This window comes from Melopsittacus undulatus, chromosome 6 (assembly GCF_012275295.1).
Source record: "Melopsittacus undulatus isolate bMelUnd1 chromosome 6, bMelUnd1.mat.Z, whole genome shotgun sequence".
In the NCBI taxonomy this organism is placed as follows: Eukaryota; Metazoa; Chordata; class Aves; order Psittaciformes; family Psittaculidae; genus Melopsittacus; species Melopsittacus undulatus.
Genome location: NC_047532.1, coordinates 47,381,099 through 47,402,187, shown reverse-complemented (window position 1 = coordinate 47,402,187; position 21,089 = coordinate 47,381,099). Strand labels below are relative to the sequence as shown.

The 21,089-nt window shown below is 37.6% G+C and overlaps 1 protein-coding gene across 7 annotated transcripts in view; it reads left to right on the top strand.

Annotated features, from left to right (window-relative positions):
• Positions 1-21,089, top strand: part of LRCH3 (leucine rich repeats and calponin homology domain containing 3) — a 69,301-nt gene that overhangs the window by 7,616 nt on the left and 40,596 nt on the right. For all 7 annotated transcript variants that reach the window (XM_031043006.2, XM_031043002.2, XM_031043005.2 and 4 more), the window contains exon 2: positions 20,382-20,526. In XM_031043006.2, the coding sequence (XP_030898866.1) occupies positions 20,382-20,526 (145 nt within the window). The remainder of the gene's footprint in view (positions 1-20,381; positions 20,527-21,089) is intronic.

Here is a 21,089-nt window from a genome sequence, read left to right as displayed (position 1 = left end):
TTTTTTTTAATGCAGTTCTTCATAACTTCAGTTACCTTGGTGATTCTTCAGGAGTACTGGAAATCAAGCCTGACATCTAGAAAAATGGGAATATGTGATTAATTTCTACCTTTGGAAAAACTAGTTCAGAAGGCTTGCTTAGTATGATAGAGGAACTGTATGGCAATGACAGATGCAATCTGTATTTCCAAAGCAGCATTCTCCAGCTTTCAGGTTATCATCCATTTTTGTTTTTGCAATGCCCTGCTTTTTTCTTAATGACTTTTCAACAGTAGTTGTTGATCACAGTTGCTGTGATCAGTCCTGATTCTTACAGTAATTTTGTCATCTGAAGAAATCCACTTGAACAGAAAGATCTTGAAGAGGAATGAAAAGTAGTATGTGGTTGCTAATTAAAGACCTCCAGACACTAGATACGCACAGGAAATAGGCAATTATGATTACGTGACCATCTTTGATTATAGACTATACTGTCTGTGTGTGCTTGATTTATCAGTATTACGTAAGTTTTTAACTGAGTTTTCTCTGTACAAGACTCCAGTGGTTTTTTCAGGTTACTTCCCTAACGCTGAATTCTGAGTTCAGGCTGAATTTCTCTAGATGCAGTTAAGTGAAGTCATGCTGGCATCATGACAATAAAACCTTTATGCCCATCAGATCTCTCTTACCTGTGCCAATGAGACAGCAGTAGGTTGCTATTCCCTGGGACCAGCTTGTAGAGTAGAAGGAACTGGGTTGGGATTCCTCCAAAGTGTTTATGTCACATGTTCCGAGCAGTATGATGTTATCTGTCTCCTCTGCCCTCAATCTTTTTCATCTCCTTCATCCAAGCTTCCACATCTTAACCTTTTCTTCTTTCCTCACTAATCTTGCCCTCTGTCTCAAATGCTTCTCTTTGTTGCCAACTCCAGTCTTCTCATCTAAGTTGTTAGCACAATAAGGAGAGGAATAATCAGTATCTTAATGCTTGATAGAAAATTCGTTTTAAATCTGAGCAGAACATTAATTTTAGGGTGCTGACAAGACAAGTAGTAATTTAAACCTGTTTAATTCATTATTGCCATTATTTATGGACATATATATATTACCACTTAGTTCAGTCTTAGACCAAGGCTTTTACTGGTCTTTGAATTGATGTCATACATGCTGTTCTCTAGGAGTGAAGAGTCAGTGAGCACAGTAATAGCAGGACAATTAGGTGCTTGTCATTACATTGACTCCAAGCTCAGATATGGAATAAATGCTTTTTATTAGAGGGCCACCGCTGAATGTGATTATGAACCATAAAATATCTACTACTTCCTTTTATTCTGCTGGCTTGTCAAGGGATGGGTAGATTTGTGCTTAGCAGGGTAAAAAAATTATCTTTGGAACCCATCTATGCTAAACCAGCAGATTGTTTGAGCTGTTGCAGAATATTTGAGTATTCTATATGGCATGGTTCTATTCTGCTGCCCTGCAAATCATCCTGTCATTCAGGGAGGCCTGTGTGTTGAAAGATTGTTATCATTACTACTGCTAAAAGCTACAATGTAAGAAGGCAAGTCTAGAAGCTTTACTGGTGATTAAAATGTTAGCTTCTGAGCAAGGTGAAGGAAGTTTTTGTGGATAATACCCCACAACCCCATAACTGATAACCTTCAATCTGTTTTGTAGTTCCTGTTCTCCTTAAACACGTTTTTTTATCAGCTTTTCTATTTGAATTTTCAGTTTAAAGGTGCTGTCATGGTGTTTATCATGAGCTAGTATTTAACTGCAGATTTCTTACTATGATCAACTTAACATATTTTTCTTTTTTGTTCAGGATACTCGCTTTTCTTGTTTTTTTTACTCCTGCTGTTTTTTTGTTTTCTCTGAAGGAAAAAGAGCATTAACTTGTAATCTGAAATAAGAGGTAGAAGATTTGGGTTTATTTTGTTAGTGCCCAAGTGCACTGCAGCTATTTAAAATCTTTCTGAAATATTACATCCTTCTTTCTGTTGGTTAATTGATATGGTCAATGTTAACAAATGCTGTTGAGTGAGAGTTTTATTCTCTCTTCACTTAGGGTAAGGAGGAGGCTAGCTTTCTATTCACAAACATTCTTTTGCAAGCTGTTACTGTTTACCTGAAGGTTTATCAGTACTACAAGAAATATACTTCTATGAGAGTATTAATGTGCTTATTAAACACATGTTAAAAAAAAACCCCAAAACTCAACAAACCTTAATATGATAAAAAAGACATAGTTTCTTTCCAGCTTAGCGTGTTATAATTTGAAGAACTTTTTCCCAGGGCTATACTGTAAGGTATGAAGAATGTGAGGGGTTACAAAAACACACCTGTATTGTAATTATTTTGAGAACTTTCTTGTGATATGACATATTTTTCACAGAATTAACTTTCAGAGCTTTTTCTGTATCATTACATTCATCACAAGTTCAAGTGTGTAGATGGCTATTATCATGTTGAATGAAAAATGATGAGTGAATAAAGAGCATGGTATAAACTATTTGTGTCCTAGATCTGATGGTTTTGTCTCTGAGGATACTTTTGTGGCTATAAACACCTTTGCATGCCATGTTTCCTAAAAATTTATTCTTTCAGATAATGAAAATACCTTGGCAGTGCTATAGTGCAGGTTGCAAAGCTTGATTGCTCTTCCAGCTTTTTTGAAAGAGCATGTTTGTTACTTAATGCAAGAATCTCTTCTACTTCATAGAAATTCATCTAGACTAAGGCAATAAAGTAGTAATAAAATAAATCTTTAAACATGGTTTCCTGTGCCAGAAATCTCTATTGCCTATGAAATTAACATGCTTCATATGTTTTTCTTGAGTTTAACTTTCTCTGCACCATAACATTCCATTCAGATGTGATTTGGGAATAGGTAAGAGAGTTATGTTTTATTGCTGTTAAGACGCATACAGCACTTTGAAGAGGGAAGGCACAACGGAAGTGATACTTTCCTCCCTCATGTATTTCTAGTGCACATGACTTGGGTATGAATTCTGTAACTGAGTAACAGCTGTAAACTTAGATATCTGCCATTTCTGCTTCCATAAATACATGCTAAAATGAGAAGTGCATCCTTTAATCTGGTAAATTCTTTTTGTTAATGTTACTGCAGTATAATTTCTATGCACAATTCTGTAGTGCTGCTATAGAAAGTGGTTAAGAAATAAGTCACTGGAAGTTCCATTTCAATAATGTGTCACCAGTTTGAAACTAGACCATTTAAATAGTTTTTTTAAAGTATTCAGTTCATATTCAGTTTCCTTAAAACACATTATTCTCTTTGAATATGTAAAACAAAATGCAGAAATACCTATTTTCATTAATAATGTAATTGTTGGCACAGTGCTGCCAGATTTGCCATATTTAAGTGGGAAAAAATACTCTTACCTTTTTAATAACCTCTATTATTATTTCAATCAAATTAGATTTCCAGACAGAAATGTGATTTATTTTTATGTGATATATTTATGTGATATATTCTTCCCATATGAGGCAGTTCTCAACTTTTGACTGTGTTGAATAGGTAATAAATGGAAATTTAAGGGTTTTTAGAAGCATACATGGCAAGCTGTATGAGCAGATTCTGGAATAACTTGAATGAGTTGTTGTCCCCTTTGTTTTGGGGAAAGGGGTTCCTGTTCTAATGAATGACTACAACACGTGTCTCTGGGGCTTTCTCAGTATAGTAATGAGAAATGTATCCAATATCTGACAATTGTTGGGAATGACAAAAAAAAACAAACAGCAAGAACCAAGTAAAACCAAGAGAATTTCTCTTTGCTTCTACACTGGACTGATGTGATGGAGTGCAAGAGGCAGAGAGGATCTGCTGTGGCTCCTGCTTCACTCTTGAAGAAGCAGTTTATACTCTGATGCTCATCTGGGGGTATTTCAGTCTGCTCAACACAGTGTCTGTTTTTTTATAATATTAGAAGAAAATGTGTTCATACTTTAAAAAATTATGCCTTTTAGATTTGCCTGTTCAATTTTTATTCTCTGGTTTTGGCCTTAAATAATCCTTCTGTCTTTGTGTTTCCTGTCTCTTTGCATCTTGCTCTCTCTAATTTGTGTGGTACAGCCTGCTTCCCTGCTGTTTGCATGGTGATACATACTTATGTCAGAGATACTTGGAGAACAACTTGCTTGGTGTACTGTTTTACTTCTCAGGCAAAATCTTGCAATTTTAGAGAAATTATAGAAAACAACAGTTTATGTCCCATGAAGAGAAGAGGGGGAAAAAAATCATAAGCTCTATCAAGTTTTATATTGCACATAGACTAAAGTTGTTGAAAGAGTTTTTTAATATGCTTTTGTATTTTGATTCCATGCCATTTGATCTGAAACTATATTACTGCATCATGTAATCTCCTAAAATAGCCTGTTGTGCTGGGATGACAGTACTTAGGAGGCACTGGGGATGTTAACATCTGTAAAGGTGGAGACATTCTTTTCAATAAGCAAAATGAGTATGTGGTGATATGGAGTTGGTGTACTGGTGTTATTGGCTGATGAAACAGCCTGTCTCTGGCAGGTAGCGTCTTCCATGAGGAGAAAGAAGGTTAATGAACAAGAGTTTAATACATGTGCATACGAAATTGTAAATGTAACCATAATGTTGCTTCAGACCTATAGCATAATTTCACTGTCATAAACTTACTTCACTCCAGCTATTCAAGTGTTTTCTTCATGTTACTACCCACGTGACAACTTTTCCATGTAGCTTTTGTGGCAGAAAGATCATTCCTGCTGTACTGTTGGTGTTAACATTTTCATGGGATGTCAAATTCCAGTGGCATATTCTCATGTACCAAAGTTTTAATGGGTTTATGGCATCCTGTCTTGTGACCGCTACCACTCTTGCTTTCTTACTCTGCATAAGTGAATATGCAGCACTCGTATTTCTTTTATGTAGTATTCTCACAATTGTAACAGCTGTTTCTTCTTTGACTGTAGTCGCAGTTTAATAGTGATAGGTTTCTGATTTCTAAAGAATGTTGAATATTAGCAGTTGAAGTAGAAACTAAAATGAATTTATTTGCAAATATATTTTATGGTGGGACTTTTCACAAGTTTCTCATTCTTGTTTTATAATAACCTGAATAGTTTTATTTTACTTCTGTGAGAAGTACAGATGTGCTTCTAGTGATCCCAGGATAGGTTTCCTTCCTCATCTTGTACATACTGTAATGAGATCAATATTACTTTCAGGGCAAAAGAAACAGTGCCATCACTATTGTTAGTGCTTTATCATAATTTTTCTTCTTGTATAAACTTCGAATATCCTGCTTGACTCACATTTTCCTACTCTTACTTCTTTCTTTTTGCTGATCACTTCCATATTTATACCAACGCTAAATTAATCTTTTAATGCAGTGCCTTTTTTATAATGCCATTTTAAAATTACATATCAGAGCCAATTATTTTCCATGTATAAACTTTCCATTTTGCTGTGCGTGATTCATTGGCTTATTCGAAAATCAGATTTGTAATTTCAGGACTCTTAAGCTATCCAGTATCTTTGCTGCATCGAAGTTCTTCTCTCTGATCTCCCCATAACTCTGTGCAGGCTTGTGAGCTGTTAAAGTTGAATTGTTCCCATTAAGTCTCTTGATTAAAATTCATGGAGTAATTATTGCAGTGGGACTATTTTCCATGGTGTGGGGTTGGATTTGTTTGGGATTTTTTTGCAGTGCTGGAACTTTTTACCTGTTGAAACAGTTTACCTGCAGTTTCACCCAAGCTGAAGATTGTTGTTCTTCTTTTAACCCAAGCCTTTTATCCTAGCGAGATTTTGCAAAAGATAAATGGATTGAATAAATATTAATGTATGCTTTTAACAATGCTTGTAATTTTTAATAGGAAAAAATACAGATGGATCCAGAGCTTTGTGCATAGGCTTACAATCTGATGATAGTTCTAGCTCCATTTCCAAGGCTTTGTTATGTGTTTTGCTTCAAAATGAATTTTTAAAGTCAGTTTTAGTTGGGCAGTTCCTTTTGTACCTGAAGAAACTTTGTCAGGGGGGTTGGGAGGGGAAGAGTTCACTCACTGCCCACTTCCCCTCACTGCTAACTCTGTGAAGCAGTGGTGTAAAATGAAACCCTGCTCTCCTGGAACACAGTCAAGTATTTCATAAGCAGTGGGCAAGAGGCAGGGTGTCATGTTGCTAAGGAGCAGTAGTGTGCTTTCATACATAGTGTGTCATGCTTGTGCCAGTGTGTGAGCAGTTTATCTGAACCTTTGAGATTTTTACATTTGGGTTTTTACATGTTGGTGAATGACCACTTTGTGAAATAAGGTTTTATGGAGAGAGCTCAAGAAATACCATTGGTTAAAAGCCATTATGAAAATGGAGTAGCAGAAATCTCTTGGAGTGGAACTCTTATCGTTGTTGTGCAGTGTGGGCAGTTGCCACACAGCTCAGCGTTTGTCAAGAATTCTTCTAACAATGCAAAATAATTTTTGTTCTCGTTTTTCTCCTGCTGTGTGCGGTTTGTACTGAGACGGTATAGATGGAGTTGTCACATGCACAAAACTGATGTTTCTCAGAGGAGCTGAAGGCATAGAACCAATCAGCCAAAAATTTCCAGAGTGCTGCAGTTTGAGATAAACTTCCATCATGGCCTCTTCAGAGCAGTGTTTACTGTTAATCCTCAGCTTCAGCATTTTCCTGAACAGGGATGGGTTTGGTTTTAAAAGAATTCTGTTTTAAGTTGTAGTGAGATCAGGTTAGATTTTGTGTTGTGTGTTTGCTGCCAGAGGTACTTTTTTAAGAAGATGTGTAGAGTTCACCTCAAATACTGATTTGAGAAAGTAACAATCCTTTTGATAGCTTTTCTACTAGCTCTTAGCAAGCTGAGCTTCTAAAAAAGTGAAGATGCATGTAGTTGTGACCACCAGTTCTGTAGTTCTTGATCCCTGCTAACATCGGCATGGCATGCTTTTGACTGAAAGTGACTTTCATGGTTTCCAGATTTAAAATTTGTTTCATATGATGAACATAGGTTTTGGCAATTGCTGTCATTTATCTCTTCATTTGGTTGTCCTCTCTGTTTGATAGGGGGTATTTTCCATACATATTCTGTACTGTTGTTTTATTTATTGACACTAAAATGGCATGTACTGCACAGACGACTTGGTAAGGCTCCAGCTCTTTTTCTAGAACTCTGGCAATAATTGTCCAATTGAAAATTGCAGCGCTGCTGGTGTAAAATGTAACAGACTTTTTTTGTTGGGGATGATGTCAGCATGAGAGATGGCCTCAAGGAGTCATTAAAAGAACATAGGACTTTTGACTGTTGGACTTTATTGACTTTTCTCCTCAGTAAAATACCATCCCGTTAAAGACAGATTAGTGTCTGCAGTGCTATGAGACATACTTGGTGACCTTACTGTGTAGTCTGGTGAAGCTGCATCTAAGTGCTGTAAATACAGAGGCACTCTATTAAGAGCTTCAGAAAAATGTGGTAATAACAGGCATAAAATTTTATAGAAATGCTTGCCTTTCTGTGAAGGTAATTGGCCTTTTTATGTGAAGTTACTCACTTTGCTTTTTAGGACCTTGAATTTCCAGTTCTAGTTTAAGCTGGTTTGTTTCTAACTCTCCACTTAAGACATTCTGAAATGTATTCACAGCTAAAATGGTTTTCTTTATGGTCTGTCCATCTATTACTGACTTTAATATATTATTCAACTTAAACTGTGGAAAAAAAAGGAGTAAGGTAATATATTTTGAACTGATCAGTGAAATATATAGGGGAAATAGGGAAATACGCAAAACTGATGGGATAGTAGTTAAATTGCAGCTGTCACATTAGCTGACTTATTTATATGTGAAAATGCTTGTAGATGGAGAATTTTATGTATAATAATATTAAGATGAACTGAAGTCATTGCTAGCTTTTAGTGAAATAAATAGATGAATGGTGGAAATAGGAAGCCTTTGTTGGTTGCATTTTATGTTTCCAGCCTTCCTGACTAAGCTATTCCTGCCTTTTGTCTGTGCCAGGTCTTCTTCCCCAAGTTAGGGTTTCATGACAGAGCTGTTGGAATGACTGAATATAAGAAATATTTCACTGATACAGAGGAAGCCAGAGCAGAGCATTAAGCAAAGTCACAGTAACATACAGTCTTCCTCCCTGCTAGTCTCTTCAGGCAGAACTCTCGATAGCCATGGACAGATTGTCGAGGGTGGTTTAAAAATGTCATCAGTGTATTTGGAGTGCCTGAGCTGGTTGTGGGGGTGCCAGCTTAGATAACATAAATTTATTGAAAAGGCATTATGCTGCCTTACAGGGACTTTCTAGCCTGGCTCACTGCTGCCTAGGAGGTCTTGATACTTTCCTGTTAGTATTTGTCATTACTTATCATTGTACACCATCTGCATTAGCCTTTGTATTAACTTGTGGTGTTACTTTATCCACATTTCCTGACCCTTCCTTCCCCCTCCTTTTCTGAATAACTGAAGATTGATTATGGGTTTTAGACTATACGGTATCTAGCACAATACCTTAGAGTCTAATCATGAGATGAAGGACCTAATATTTCTCATATTTTTGTTTTCCTGTCTTTTTTGTGAGAAGTTGTATGTATAGTATAGCTTCTTGGTTAGAGTGTTTTCTATTTTCCTGCTGCTATATTACAGCTGCTTCTCAGTGTGGTACCTTTGTACATGCTGCATGCTACAGGTTTTCCATGTAAAATGGAAAAGTGAGAGAAATGGAATTGAAGGAGATGATAATGTGTGTGAAGACCTCAAAGCCATTTGAGTGCTTAGTGGCCAGCCTCTGGACCATGAGAAAAATGTGTTTCCTTAAACTTACAGATGTAAGGAAATGAAAAGTTGCCACATGGAACACACAGCCTTCTCTCCTCTCTTAAAGAGCAAATGTCTTCCCATTACAACAGTAGCTCAGCCCTCTATTTTGGAAGTGGCAGCTTGTATTGTGTCCTGTACTGAAGTAACTTACCATGATGTGAGGACAAGTTTCATAACAACAGGAAGCTTTTTAATTAAAAACAAGATAAAAAAATGTATTATTAAGTGACTTGACTTTTAGACTCAGCAGTTCAACACAACCCAGCAAAAGAATGTCTTCAGCTGAAGTTTAATGAAGCTTGAGTATAGTTTCAGTGTCACAGCAGGTTGAAGAAGTTGCAGCCCTTTGCCACATTCATTCCTGTTTCAGTTCCTCTCTTCTCTGCGCTCTTAACCAGTTTACTAAGATCAAGTTGTTTTAATTTATGAAGTGACAACCAGGTTAGTGCTGCTCCTGTGAAAGTGAGAAGTTATACTCAAGTCTTTAATAGTTGGTTTTCTTGATGTATTAAATGGGAATATAACAGAAAATGAGAAATTCTTTCCTGATTATGGAAAAGAGTCCATAGAAGGAAGGTATGTCCTTCCTAAATAATATGACACAAGACCAGCTCAGGCATATGGGAAGCAAACATTCGTGTGAAGTGCTGATACTTTTGGTGGGAGTGTGTCCATTTATTGGTATTCATTCTTCATGATCCTGAGTGTGAGAACTGAGAAAAGCAGATGTCTTAAATAAAAATAGATGAGAAAGAAATACAGGAGAGAGAAATTTCCTGTTGTATAGGCTGGGATTGAAGTTCTGAATCAAACGAGCAAATCTGAACTGTGTAATGATTCTAAGTAATGTTGTTGCAGCAATGAGCTTAGTTTCATTTGTTTTAGCTGAGCTGGTTGCTTAATGGTAGAAGAAAATAGAATGCTTAAGTAATGAGCACTTTGATCTGATTCAAGTCCAAGTAATGTCTGCTTAGAAAATCCTGATTAAAGATTTTTCTTTCATAAGTTTTTTTCTCTCTTCTCTCCTGGATTGGGTTTTGTTTTGGTCAGTTGTTTGGCTTGGGGATTTGGGGTTTTTTTAACCTTCTTGTAAAGGTGAGGCTTCAACTCGTTTGCCAGTGTGCAGATAACAGCTACTTTAAGGAGGTTATACTACCAAAGGAAGTCACCGCTGTTATGTGTCCACTAGAGAGACAGTTCATGTAAGTCCTCTCCAAGTTAGCTTCAGGCAAAATTTGTTTTTTAAACAACTTTTAAAATTATGTGGGCTAACTTGACTGCTTCTCTGCCTGATGTAAATTGAGAAATGCTCACACAAGTGTTGCAGAATCAGTAACTTACAGCAAAGGGCTGGTAAGGAGTATCCAATAGAGGTGATAATTTTGCACCAGTATGGTTGGATTCCAGGGGTTGTATCTCCAAGTCTTTCCAATGCCATTTTAAATTGTCTTGGTTAAACTAGTATAAAAGACTAGACTCACAGGTTTTATGCTATGATTTGATTTATTTATTTTTTGGGGGGGTTGTTTGTTTTTCTTTTTAGTTAAAAGTCATCAAAGAATAGGCTTGGGTCAAACCAAAACAGCCTCCTTTAAAACACAGTTATCAATGAAGGGGTGTATGCTGCCTTACCAGCTATGTATGTCCTGTCCAAAGGCTGTTTTCCCTTGGAGATAAATACTGTATGTATGTTTTGCACAAAACCCCAGAGGTTCTTGCAATGCAACTGGTAAGGGAGGAACTGAACTTCCCCAGTTTAACCGGACTTGGTGGGTTGGAGATTCTGGTTCATTTCCTCAGTGTTGGATCTATTGTGACATTGCTTCTCCAACTTTCACTTATTTTAGTCTATTTGGCTTTATGTTTTAGGGTGGTTTGAAAGAGAAGCATGATTGTGCTGTTGGCTGGATGCCCAAGCTTAGTGAGAAAAGGGAATGAAATTGCTGAAAGAGAGATCAGGGGAATGGTGGGGTTTCTAGCAGAAGGTGGAAGTAAAGTGTATGTAAATACTTCTTTAACCCCAAACCCTATAGGAGGGGGTTAGAATTAATCTCTGCTTTCAACCATAGCTGAACAGTTCCACTTTGCATCATCTCTGCTGAGGCAGTACATGAGTTGCAGTTTGCATTCTGTTGGTAATCTGTCCTCTTGTTTACTGACCAGTCGTAAGGCTCAGCTGGTAGGTCATCTGACTTCCTTTATCTGCCTCCATTCTAAAGCCACTGAGTTCTGCTCCCTGCTTATCTGGAAAGTGGTTGCATCTTATTCCCGAAATGTTTACTTTGCTCCACCATGTGCCATCCTTAATGTCATGCTGCATACACAGGTACACATCTGTAATGAGCAAAACTTGGGAATAAATGTCTGATCACAATGTATTTGCTACTCTGAGAAGCACTATGTGTTTCATTAAAGTGTGTGTGTGTGTGTGTGTAAGGAACCAAAAAAGTGCAGTTTCATGCACCAGCTAGTCCAAATCTCAACTACTGCCAAAAATCATGGTCCCTTTCTTCCCATGCACATTACTGTCCTCTCTTTCATACTGATGTTAGAGATTACACAACTGCAACATGAATCAGATCATGCCTTAGAAGGGCTGAAAACTATTCGTGGTGGTGTTTTTTTGCAAGATTTGTTCTTAGTAATGAGCTCCAACTGGCTGTGTGGATGCACAGTTGGGAGTGCTGGTGCAAGAGGAGGGCATGATAACACATGGCCAGCAAGGAATTGTTCCCTTCACTGGTTTAGGGTGATTGACTGTGAAGCCAGCATCTCCATTGAAAAATTAATAAATAATACTTGACATAACAGTTTGATTCATTGATGCTACTGATTTTCCTGCTCCAGAGCCAACTAGAGGAAAAGCAACTGGAGTCAATGGAATATTAGGAGTTCTCTGTTCATTATGGGGACTGGAACTTTTCACTCTTCCTGTTCTCTGGTAACCACACAACTGTGTAATGGTGTTCCATAGTTTCCACTGGGTTTTGGTTATTTGTTTTTATTTTTAGTAAACAAGCAATATTATTCCTTGCAGAAGAAAAATGAAATTATTTTACAGAAGAAGTGGCATTGTATTCCAGGTTGTTACTCTGATTACAGTGTTTATCTCGCAGTGCTTACACAGTCTGCTCCTGTGAGAAAACCCTGCTTTCTTTGGGAATGTGCTTTCTTGTCAGATGATATACAGCAGCTGACATTAAGTGTAGGACTATAAAATACGTGTTTGTGTTTAGTCAGTATGTTTTATGGTGACACCTGTGAAATTTTCATTTGTGTGTAAAAGAGAAAGCTAAACTACAGCGAATATGCATTAAAATCATGTGGAAAGAAAAAAGGGAGGGAGAATGGGAGTTGGTGCTTAGAATCTTGTTTGCCTCTTTGATCCCAGGTATGACTGAGGTTTCTTATTTAGTATAATTAAAGTTCTTGCAGATCTTTGTATGTGAATTTTTCTAGCCCTGACAGGGGATGGTGAATGTTGCAGAGACCAGGCTCAGTAAGAGAGTTGCAGTTGATTAATTTCTTCAGTTTATGATTTGTGTTCTAATAGAGAAGAGTTGAAGGGGCAACACTGCTAAAAAATCCCTAGTGTAGTTCAGGTGTGTTGGAAGGCAGATACAGCAGTACTCCCTTGTGTGACAGTTATTAAGATGTTCCTGAGTTAAAATAAAACAAAAGCTAGCCAGGTTTCATGTGGCAAACTGTGTGTTGAAAGTAAATGCTTAGGCCATAGTTCTGGGTCACTAAAATTGCCTCAAGCAAGGGATTTGTGAAAGTTCTTCAGAAAAGTGAAGGGTTTTCTTGTTTTTTTTAAACCTTTGGCAAGAAGCCTTGCCATTTGCATTGAGTGTTCCAAAATAAAAGCATGGTCAGAGGAAATGGCGTCTGTGAAACTTCGATCCGTGCATCTGACACTTGGCAATGATTTGGCAATGATTTGAAGCATGGTTTATAAAGGATAGTGTTAAGCAGCTCTGATTAAAAGCATGCTACAAACCTTGTCTTTAGCACACAGGACAGGAAATACAGAGCATTGATTTCAGTGTAAAGTATAATCTTCCAATTAATTTTGCATATTATGCAGTATATTCTCAAGTTGGTGAAGCAGGCTTTGGTGGTAAGCACCTCTGCATTCAAGGCATCGTACCACCAAGTTGACATTTGGAAGAAACCATCATCCTTTGTTTTGTTTTCTATAACTACAGAAATAATAGCCTGTTCACTTTGCAAAACCCAGCAGGCTGGAGATTCCTGATTACAAAATCTTAGTCTATAGAAATGGTTAAAACACAGTTCAATGCTGCTAGTATTGTGGCTAAGGAGGAATGTGTTCCTACATATCAAAAATGGATCTGCTGAGAACTGAAATGTAGTATCAGGGATGGATCACATGTCTGAATCTAATATTCCTTCACAAAGTACTGGAAATTGAAACTAGAAATTAGGGGATGTATTTCATTACAGGGTTACAGAAATAACATAGGTGAAAATAGTCTTCATTATGCCTGATGCTTGGGTATTCTGGCTTGGGCGGTGGTGCTGTTGTGTTGTCATTGTACATTACTGAGGTAAAACAAAGAAGGAAGTGTTTCATTTTGGCTCACCTCCTTTCACCTTAATAAGTTTATAAGAAGTGTATCTCAGATACATGAGAGAAGAGTTGGGAAAAGTTCAGGTTTGACAGGATCGGCAGGTGGAAGGTGAATCAGGAGATGACATTTCTGAGGTTAGTTTTAAATTAGAGTATGACAAAAGTGGTAGTGTTGTATCACAGCAGGCAAGAAGAGGTAAAATCATCCCTTCTGTGTCAGGAAATCCTCCAGGTGTGAAATGCAGCTCTAAGGATGCCAGCATTTTCAGTGCTAAGAGAGGAAAACATTCCCAGATACTGAGTCCAGAGACCAACAGCATCAGACTTATACACAGAGGTATTATTTAATGACGATTTCTGTTTTTCTTGTGCAAGTCAGGACAATAATACCAGCAGCTCATCTGCTTAGGACTGTGCTTGCTTTTTATTTGTTTTCTTTCAGTAGCTTTATGGGAATATTTCCTAAAAATCGTCAGAATCATAAACACTGCTCAGTATAACCTGAGAACATTTCAAGTTCTGAAATGTTTGCAGGGTGAAACAAATAATTTCATAAAACCAGGATGAATATGTGTGAATTTGTTTGGCTGATAGAATGAATGACAAACAAGAGGTGGAGTTAAAGTTTGTATAATGCATTTGGAATTGTGAGTAATCATTCTAATAGATTTTATTCTAAACGTCATAACTGAGCAATCAGACGGCATCAAGTTCCTCAAAAGATCTGTTGAGTGACGTTATCTGAAAGATGCCTGTAACCTAAGCAGTTAATTTCCAGGGAGCACACCCACTCTTCCGGAACAGTAGGTTGCAGATGAGTTGTTCAGGTGAGCTGCTTTCCATATCTGTGAGATGACATCAGCTACTTCAAGGATATTCTTCAGTGTGATTGTGGTTTTGTTGTTATTGTGAACCTGTGGAGTTTGCTTCTGGTCTTAAAGTTGTGTATATGGGGAGAAAAAAAATGTCTGTTTACACAGTTCCAGATTTTGAACTTGCTTCTTCTTGAACAGCTGTGCTTTGTCCTCATACAGCAGTTCATTCTGCCTTTTGCCTTCTGTCACTGTTCTGGCTGTCAGCCTCCTGGTCATTGATTGGCTTCTATAATTATTTATATGAAAATATGTTTTTGTCTGTAAGCTGCAAGCTAATATATCTTAGATTTGTCTAATAGAAAAGGAAAACTGTGGCATGCTTTTAAGTTACAGCTGTTTTCATAGTTTTAGGGAAAACAAAACATTTTTTTGTGCTTCAAAGTCATCCTAGTTGAGGGCAGTATATAGTAGCCAGTGTTACCATCAGGATTCAAATCATTTCACGGATACCAGTATTGTTATTGCATCACTGCAGCACATTCATGACTAATGTCACACAGCTGCAACTGGGTTATTGTAGAAGATGCAATACATCATGGATGGGAGCTCACAGTTTACAGCTGCTGACATAAACTCACAATCTCTCTTACATTAGCGTTTTGCCAGTGGGGTGTTATGGTGGTTGCTGACATTTGGTTTTGAATAGATGGCCAAAAATGTAGACTTTGCTGGTTTAAATTAAAAATAAAAGTGCACGGGGAGCACATGCAGATCCCTGGTGACAAAAGGCAGATTTTTATCAACGAAATGGTGTAGCACAGCCCAGGCCTAGAACTGGCCTTCATTGTCATCATTAATTGGAATGAGAGCAGAAACCAGATTCCCATTGCAACAGGATTAATGGACTGATCACATTAGCATCTTGTGATGAACTGGAATTCGGCACCACCCAGCTAGTTTGAGTGCCAGCAGGGGTTGAGCTGCAGCTCCCTTTCTTTCTAGAGTATGGAGTGGATTAAAGTACCCAATACCTTAAACAGTGCATCCTCGTGTATCAGTGATTTTACTTTGGAGACAAAATTAGTGTTACAGCTTAAGTTAAAGATGTGTGAACACAGCCCTGCTAATATATGGTGTCAGAGGAACATTCTTCTTTGAGCAGGAACAGTTTAAGTTTAGAGCCAAATGATGCAATTTTAAACTTATTGTGTTCTCTAGTCGCATTTAACATTGGATTTATTGGCTTTCTGAACGGAATCCCAATTAAGATGGAAAAGGTCAGTGATCTGACTCCACTCTGATGTTTCATTTTGTGTTTGTACTCTTGGCTTTATTACATTTCACAAAGAGCTTAGTTCCAAAGAATGCTTCTCTTTTGCCAAAAATTCTACATAATCTTGCCTTCAAGGAAACGTGTCCATTTTTAGCAGGCTACGAGAGCCTTTTTTAAAGCAGATTTCTGGTAACAGCAATTTTAGCCCATGAAGTGTGACCACAAGCGAATCCTACTTCAAATTAGCTATATTCACTTATATTCACTCCAATTATATTAGCTATATATACACTTGTACTGAAATTCAGCGTTTGTGCTTTTGAGGGAGAATTAGTCCTTTGCTCTTTGGAGTTCATGGTATGTCAAGCAGCAAGGGTGTGTACGTACATATTAACGCAAATAATCTGCATTGTGCTGATTACTCCTTGCTTGATTTGACAGCAATTGGTTCTTAATTCATGCTGTAGTATTTGTTAAAAAAATGAAAAGAAATAAATTTTAAATCAGAATTCACTACAATGTTCTTCTGAGAAGTTGAGGGAAATCTTTGCAGAACTTTTAGTTTGTAATTTTAGTTTAGTAATTTATACTGTAGCACCTTCTGGTTTTCTGGTTGTAGCTGAAGTTATTTAATGCATACAGTAGCAGAAAAATATCACTAAAACAAGTCTTAGTTGGCAAAGTATTTTCAATAAAATACCTTAAGTTTTGTTCCTTCACCACACTCCTACTTTCTCTTTTGGAAAAGTATCAGCTACTGCCATACTACAGGGTAGCATATGTGTAAATATCTAACCAATCACTGGTGTGCTTTTGTTTTTATTTCTCTCATGGTTTTGTTAGAGCTGTTCTTTTCATTCAGATATTTTTAGGAAGAAGGTGGGGAAGAGGATGGAGTTGTTGAAGCATTTCATACAATGACTGCTGCAGTCCTTGCCCCATTGCTGGGTCCACTTAAGGTCCACTTTCTGGAGTGGAGGAGGGTTCCAGAGAAGTTGGCCAAAATCAAAAATGTCACTGAGTCTTAGGGATAGTGTGTTCTGGACTTAGGGAAATTGAAATACTTGTTGGAGGTTTGCAAGGGGGCAAGGCAGCAATTGTGAATGACCAAAAGCAGTTCTTCATTTGCAGATTTGGAATTCACACTGTATTTTATCGTATATTGTTTGACTCTATCGCTTAGTCTGTGTTTTTCTAGCACTTGGCTTTTTTTATGGTCCTGGCAGACATTCCCTCTTAGCTCCCCATTCAAGCATATGAAATCATGGATGCTGTGTATGAGTTAGCATTCTCATGGCCATCATCTGTGTAAAAATGCTGCAAACTTCTTAACCAAGCTTGTAATTGGTTAGAGCTGCTTTGAATGATTTAAGAGACTATACTGCAGCATCAAAATTCAGCTTTGATTTAATCTGCTTTCCACCAAATTCCTACTGCTAAACAGAAGTGCCAAGTTTTAAAAATCACTGTAGATTGAGAGAAGTCTGGAAAAACATAGTTGTTGTGGCTAACCAGCTTTGGTGCCTCTCTTCTATCATGCAGTGAGCCCATTTGTTTAAAAAAGTATATTGTCACTTCTTCACACCCAATGTTATTTTGTAGGGAGTTATTTCTATAGAAATTCCAAATCATAGCTCAGAATATATTAAATTCTTGACTAGTTTATGCGTCATGGGCTGCACAATATGTAAACACTAGAATTTAAATGTTCTTTGGTAAGATAAAGTGAAACAAAAAGCAATTGTGAATTCTCATGTTTGTGGTTAAACCCTTTCCAAAACAGAGTTGAAAGAAATTCTTTCTTTGCAACTCTTCTGCCAGAAAATATGGCTCATTACTTAGGAAACCTATTTCATTGTTAAAATGGGTAGTATTAAAACAGACTTTGCCAGCACAGCTGTGTGAAGGAGGGCTAAAACTGTGTGCTGAAGGATGTCGTTACATTGTGGGATAACTGGTGGAATTCTGTTCCATCCTCCAGAATCCCTAAGAAAAATGCACCTTATAGTGAGCCAATGTTGTAATTCTTTAAGTAGGTGCTTAAACATCTAGTCAGTGTGGAAACTAAGTATTCTTTCTGAATTACCTTTGCTTGTTTCTTGGCATCTCTGAAATAATTTGCATTCTTCTCCCTTTCTTCTATGGCAACGTACAACTGTGCAGTGAAATGCTAATGGCCAGATGTATGTGTCACAGATAATTTCAGTAATTCCAAATGCTATGACTGGCTGCACTTACGAGAAACTTTTCAGGGCACATCATTTTTATGTGTTTGGACAATATGTTTATTTGGAAACTGCTCTTCTGTTATGTATTACAACAGTGTTGGCACAGGAGAAATATGTTTGGGAATGTTGCCATTTTGGACATTGCATTGTTGCATAGTTTTAGCACTATTTACTCTGCTTTGAATTTAATGCAGTTGTACAACATGGAGGAGGGGAGAGTTAGAGTTTGCTGTCATTCTCACTGAAACATTAATAAAAATTGTATTATGGAAGTAAAGCAGAAAAGAAACGTAGCACAGGCTAGTATATTAAGAGAAATGGCTTGTGCAAAATAAAAGTGTCCATTGCAGAAATCCCCTTGAAAGTGTGTGCTGTGTGAAACAAGCAGGATATAGACAATTGCTTTATTGATTCCTTTACTATCTACAGATTCTTAAGCAGGTTCTGATCAGATGGGTTCATTTGCTGTTTCTACTTAAGCTGGAGTTTGGCAAGTGCTTTAAATCAGCAAAAATAATCCATGCCACCAGAGCAAGGGACTCTGCTGCCTGCACCATTGTTTTTCCCTGATGCTGGTTTAGGGTTTGTGGGGCTGGGTGCTGAGGGGCTCAGAAAAAAAAATTGTATTTAATTCTGACAGAATTTCCCACAAACTCTGTCAATACAAGGGCTTGGGATGAGTAACAGAAGTAAGAAGACTTTGGGTTTGGCAAGTAGCAGGGAATGGGACCCATCACAGTGGTCTTTCTTTGCATTTGATGCATTTATCTTATGTTTTATCTGGATTAGCATATGATAAGATTGGGATGTTTATGGAAGCTGCCTTTAGCAATTGTAAGAGCAGTTTTTTCTTCACTTTTCAAAGTAAAGAAAAAGTGGAAAAGAGGTATTTTTCACACAGAAAAAAGAAAAAGGGGCAAACATCTCAAATTATTTCCTGTTGTAAGGCAACTAAATAATTCTAGACATGTGATGCACACTTAATATTGGTGACTTCTATTATTTTGTAGTTTTGGCTCCCACTGTTGGAGCTGGTTGGAAACATTCATTTAAAGGTGTTGATTTTTCACAATCAATTATGGACAAGTTTAAGCTGAGGTCATGTTTGAATCTGATACAAGCTGGAAAGAAGCACTTGGTGTGATTTTTTGTTAAATGCTCATTGCTGAATGGACAAAGAGTTTTGTTCTGTTCTTTAAGACTGCATTGGCAGTCTTAAAAAAATAATCTGTATTGGATGGTTCCTTCATCCTATTATGCTGTTGAGGAAAATTCAAAATTCAAAACAAAGTAGCAGCTAAACTTGGATTATTTGTTTTTTAATAATTTATAACATTGATTCAGGTTAGATGGGTTCTTACAATTAACATCTTCCCTCCCTTAAAAATATTAAGGTGAAGAGTTAGTTTATTAAACAGGAAGTATGTCTGTAGGAACTCCCTGCTGACACAAGGTGCTCTTGATGTGAGCATAACTCCTGTCAGAATTAAGAGCTGGGTGTGTTAGGAAGCAGGAGCTGGCATTATAAGCAAAAGCTTTCTTTAACTTTTAAAAACAAGAGCCCTTTGCAGCTGCATTTATCACAATGCAGCTTTTATCGTAGAATCATAGAATGGTTAGGGTTGGAAGGGACCTTAGTCCTTAGCAGTACTCCAGGTGGAGTGTGGACACACAGCTTGGTGTCATTGACAAATTTGCTGAGGGTGCACTCAATCCCACTGTCCATGTCACCAACAAAGGTGTTATACAGCACCTGTCACAATACTGACCCCTGAGAAACATCACTTGTCATTGGTCTCCTATTGGCCAGAACTCCGAGTTGTGAGCCAATTCCTTATCCACTGAGTGGTCCATGCATCAGTACTTTTGAAGGAGAGTATTACCAGTGAGTATTTTATGCAAATAGACTGGTAATTGGAACTGGTTATGGAAAATTACTGATTCTTCGTATACAGAGTTTGGTAGGAGTTTTGGGGAAACTTTTTGTCTTTTGCTGAGTGAGGAGTATATGATCACAAAGATAACAGTAAACTTTACTGCTAGCAGCAAGCAGAGCATTTCTTTGCAGCTGGGAAGACTGTTGTAAATTGTTCCTTTGCCTGGTTGAGATTACAGCCTTGAACTGTATCTCTCTGAAGGAGGGAATGCTTTGGCTAGAGTATAGAAGGCTTGTATGAAGTGTGTGCCTCATGTTTCCCCTGTTGGAATTGTTACACATGAATATACATGTATCTATATGAAGTATGTATTTTAGACTAAGAATCTGTGATTTTCACGTAGCATTGAGTACCTTGGTAGAGGCCTGGGAGAAAAGTACTTTCTGATTCTTTTCATTACAGCACTGGCCACCCAGTACCAATTCCATTATCTAAAGATGGTCTTGGTACAGAGATTTGAAGCATAAGGCATTTTGGGGTCTGACTATGAAAGGAGTGTTGCATCAGGCTCTCTTTCTCCCATTGTGGCTGTAAGATTTTAAAAGATGTTGATGTATTTCATGTGTGAAGTGAGTCACTTCATAACTTTGAAACTCTTGCAGGCAGGACAGCGAAACTAATTCATGTCCAACTGTGTGACAGCAAATACACAGATGATACTTGTCCTCATGAAGTTTTAGGGTAGCTTTACTGAATGTTTCTTTTTTCCCTCCCTTCAGATTTGTCACGGAACAGACTGTCAGAGCTTCCAGCAGAAGCATGTCACTTTGTCTCCCTCGAGAGTCTTAATTTGTACCAGAACTGCATTCGATATATCCCAGAGGCTATTTTGAACTTACAGTCTTTAACATTTCTAAATATCAGGTAACAATTGTCTTAGAAATTTTGCTTTAGCATCAGTAGTATAGGTTTATAAATTTTAATGCATCTGTAAGTAGTGCTAACATGGTGTGTGATCATCACATTGTTCTATTGTACGTCATTGGATCAAAGCAACCTGAACCAGTCTTACCCACTCAGGTGGATCAGGGAACTTGAGGATTAACTAGCAGCTTGTGGAACTGAGTATGAAGAAGAAAGCTAATTCCAGCTTAAAGGAATAGCCAAAGGAATTGCAGTAGTTTTCATGTGAAATACAGGCATGCAGACTGGAAAGAGATGATAGAGCTTTTTGACAGTCTTTACATTTCAGCTCTCAGCAGCTGAGCAACGCTTATGCGGTTTCCCTTTACTTTCGTTGCATTGATAGTTTTTAAAGATCTTTCTTCAGCATTAATACGACTCCGGCAGCATTGCCCAAAAGCTAATTGGTGCAAAAGCTAATTGGTGCAACTCAGGCTGTTGATTTAATTTAACTGTGTACAGCATCCTCTGTTTGTAGAAGGCCTTTTAAGAGGCATGGAAAGTGCCTCATCACAAATTGGCAG